Raw genomic sequence first — 2,751 nt, 5'->3', positions numbered from 1 at the left:
CCAAATAAAAAAGCAAAACCGAATTACCCTCCATCCCCGAGGAGCACCGATTTTATTTTCACTCAGGTCAATCTGGCATGTCGAATATTTCCGCATGACCAAATAGGCTCAAATTGTTTTATTTCACTTTTTTGTTAGTCGCGTCAGATTTTAGTATCATTGCCCCCCCCCCCCCCAAAAAAATACTAATTTGACCAGCTGTCATCTTCTGGGGTTAAAACACTCTTTCTGCGCTTGTTCTTGTTTTATTTGTGATATCACAGATGACGTAAAGACACGCGATATTTGGGCTAATATAATGACTGCAGTCTCTTAGGGGTTCATCATATATAAAATACAACAGAGTCCCCTCAAAAATATTAGTTTCGAACTTTTTCCGATTATTGCTCAAAAACAGACAATTTATTATTTTAGTTAACTTCCATGTCTTCTATCTGTTAGGTCCTGACTGCAGCTCCGCTGGGCAGTAAAAGTCCTTCTCACTGAGCTCTTGTTGCTGGCTGACAGCAGACACATATAGCCATCAGTTTGATGGGCATAAATGCTTTCATATAAATGTCACTTGGATTTAAATCCGCGTCTCCTCTTTCATGAAATAAAGACAAACAAATACAAATGTATAATGGAAATATTTATTTCTAAAATACATTTTAACATTTATGACTGTATCATTTCAAGGCCAGAGAAGAAAATAAAAAAGACATTATGTACATGGATGATATTTACAGGCGACGTGAAAGCTGGACGCCACCGTGGCTCCGCAGCTGTTCCAGATGCGGAGCAACCAAATCCCACTCTGATATGTGCTGCAGTGAACGTGTCCTGATTCAGAGATTGTCTTTGGACAGAAAAAAAATATATATATCGCTGGCATGTCTTCCCGCGTTTTGTCCTTTGTTTGTTTTTGTTTTTGTTTTTATTTAGTCTGTCCAGGCTAGTAGTCCTGATGTGGGCTGTGCGTCAAACTGTGCCGTCGCAAGTCACAGTTGCGCCGAAACACCTTTCCGCAGCGGCCACAGCTGTAGGGCTTGATGTCTGTATGGGTGAGAAGGTGAGTTTTCAGGTTACTTCTTTGATTAAAGGTTCTTCCGCATGTGGGGCATTTGTGGGGAGACTCCTGTTTAGATTTAAAGCAAGCAAAGGATTATTCCCTTTAATTGTATAGAACGTCTATCAATTGTATCTTTCAAACTAGATAACTATTGCGTGAATTAAAACGCACTCATTTACACAGTATTTTATATAGATTTTTATCTTCATCAAACATTTTTTTATTTGGTATTATATGACAAAAGCAATCGCATAGTGAGACTTATTTTAATTTCCCGATGCGTGCAGATCTAACATTACAGGTAAAAAAAAAATTAAATAGACTTCGGTAGGTTCAGTGAGAATAAAATCATGCTGTCTATAATTATATTAAACTTACCTGCATATGTAAGGTTTTATGGACGGCTAGAGTTCGAGATTGACAGAATCCCTTCCCACATTCTTGACATTTGAATGGTTTTTCCTTGGAGTGGATGTATCTGTAAAACAGAAATATCACTTAATCATTTTCGAGAAGCATGACACACACTCCAGTCATCGGACGAACAAACTCTCAACTCTGCAACGTCTGAGGAGCCGACTGCGTAAAGAAAGGGCTTTAGCGCCCTCATGGAGAGAACTCTGGGAACAGGCCTGCATGCGGCTGTTATCCAAATCACAAATGGATTTGGATTTCAAGTCCTTAAGTGAGCCATTAGTGAAATACGCATATTCCTGCTTTCCCCCAAGTGTCAGCCCCCCCCAGTGTCTGGTCGAACTCTGTCTTACCTGTGGTCTCTGAGATGATCTTGTCTTCTGAAGGCTTTGTGGCAAATATCGCAGGTATAGGGCCGCTCGTCTGTGTGGGTCCTCTCGTGGATGAGGAGGTTGTAGGACTTCGTGAAATGCCTGCCGCAGAACTTGCAAATAAATTCCTTTTTGGTTTTGGATGGGAGCCTGCCCCGCGTGGGCTTCCTGTCCGGGGACAGCTTGCTCAAATCAGAGATGCTTGCCAACTTTGCCAGATCCGCAGCTTTCGGCGGATCCTCCTGAGTGGCGGCGAGAGCCAGGTTGGCGAAGTCAAATCTGGGCCTGTCCTTATACAGCGAGGGGACACCGTGCGCAACGCCAGCTTGTTTTGGATGGAAGAGTTGCGCTGCGGCTGTGAAGGGTAACGCTGGGAAGGGAATCCTGGGGTCCACCAGACCCTGGGCGGCTGCCATCTCAGTGATCGTCGACCTCAGTCCTTGGATGTGCGGGTAACCAAGAGTCCAGTGGTTCATGTGCATGGTCTGCACCGCGCTCAGGCCGTACAGTCCCTGCAACTGGTCAGCGGGGAAAGTGTTGACGGCCTGCAGGAAGGAGTAGTTTGTAAGCTGCAGGGCCGGGTGCAGGGGGATCGGTGCGTGCAGGGCTTTGCTTCCCATCTCGCCTCAGACGCCTGCAGAAGACACGGTGAGAACCCTGGAGAAAATAAGAACCACACAAAACGATGAGAATGCACACATTATGTAAGACGGTTATTTTCAGTGTTTGACCATGCAGTAATATTTCATACACACTTTTCATTCTAATCTTAACATGGTAATATTCATAACGCGCCCACAGAGTTATTACATTATCATCAAATTACAGCATGAACAGTTACATCCATTCTAACAACATTCACAAGGTTGTGGAGCTGATTGAATAAAGTAGTATTTTAGGATGCCGTCGCAGTAC

At 43.7% G+C, this 2,751-nt stretch overlaps 1 protein-coding gene across 1 annotated transcript; it reads right to left on the bottom strand.

Moving 5' to 3' along the window:
- Positions 1–884: 884 nt before the first annotated feature.
- On the bottom strand, positions 885–2,456 carry osr2 (odd-skipped related transciption factor 2). Its single transcript, XM_068760327.1, has 3 exons — positions 1,819–2,456; positions 1,430–1,529; positions 885–1,117 (listed from the first exon to the last, which is right to left on the bottom strand). Exons 1-3 carry the CDS (start codon positions 2,454–2,456, stop codon positions 935–937), a joined length of 921 nt encoding a protein of 306 aa, XP_068616428.1. The 3' UTR covers positions 885–934.
- Positions 2,457–2,751: the final 295 nt, after the last annotated feature.

The sequence above is a fragment of the Brachionichthys hirsutus genome, chromosome 3 (assembly GCF_040956055.1).
Source record: "Brachionichthys hirsutus isolate HB-005 chromosome 3, CSIRO-AGI_Bhir_v1, whole genome shotgun sequence".
Classification (NCBI taxonomy): domain Eukaryota; kingdom Metazoa; phylum Chordata; class Actinopteri; order Lophiiformes; family Brachionichthyidae; genus Brachionichthys; species Brachionichthys hirsutus.
This window is presented reverse-complemented; position numbering and strand designations above follow the sequence as displayed.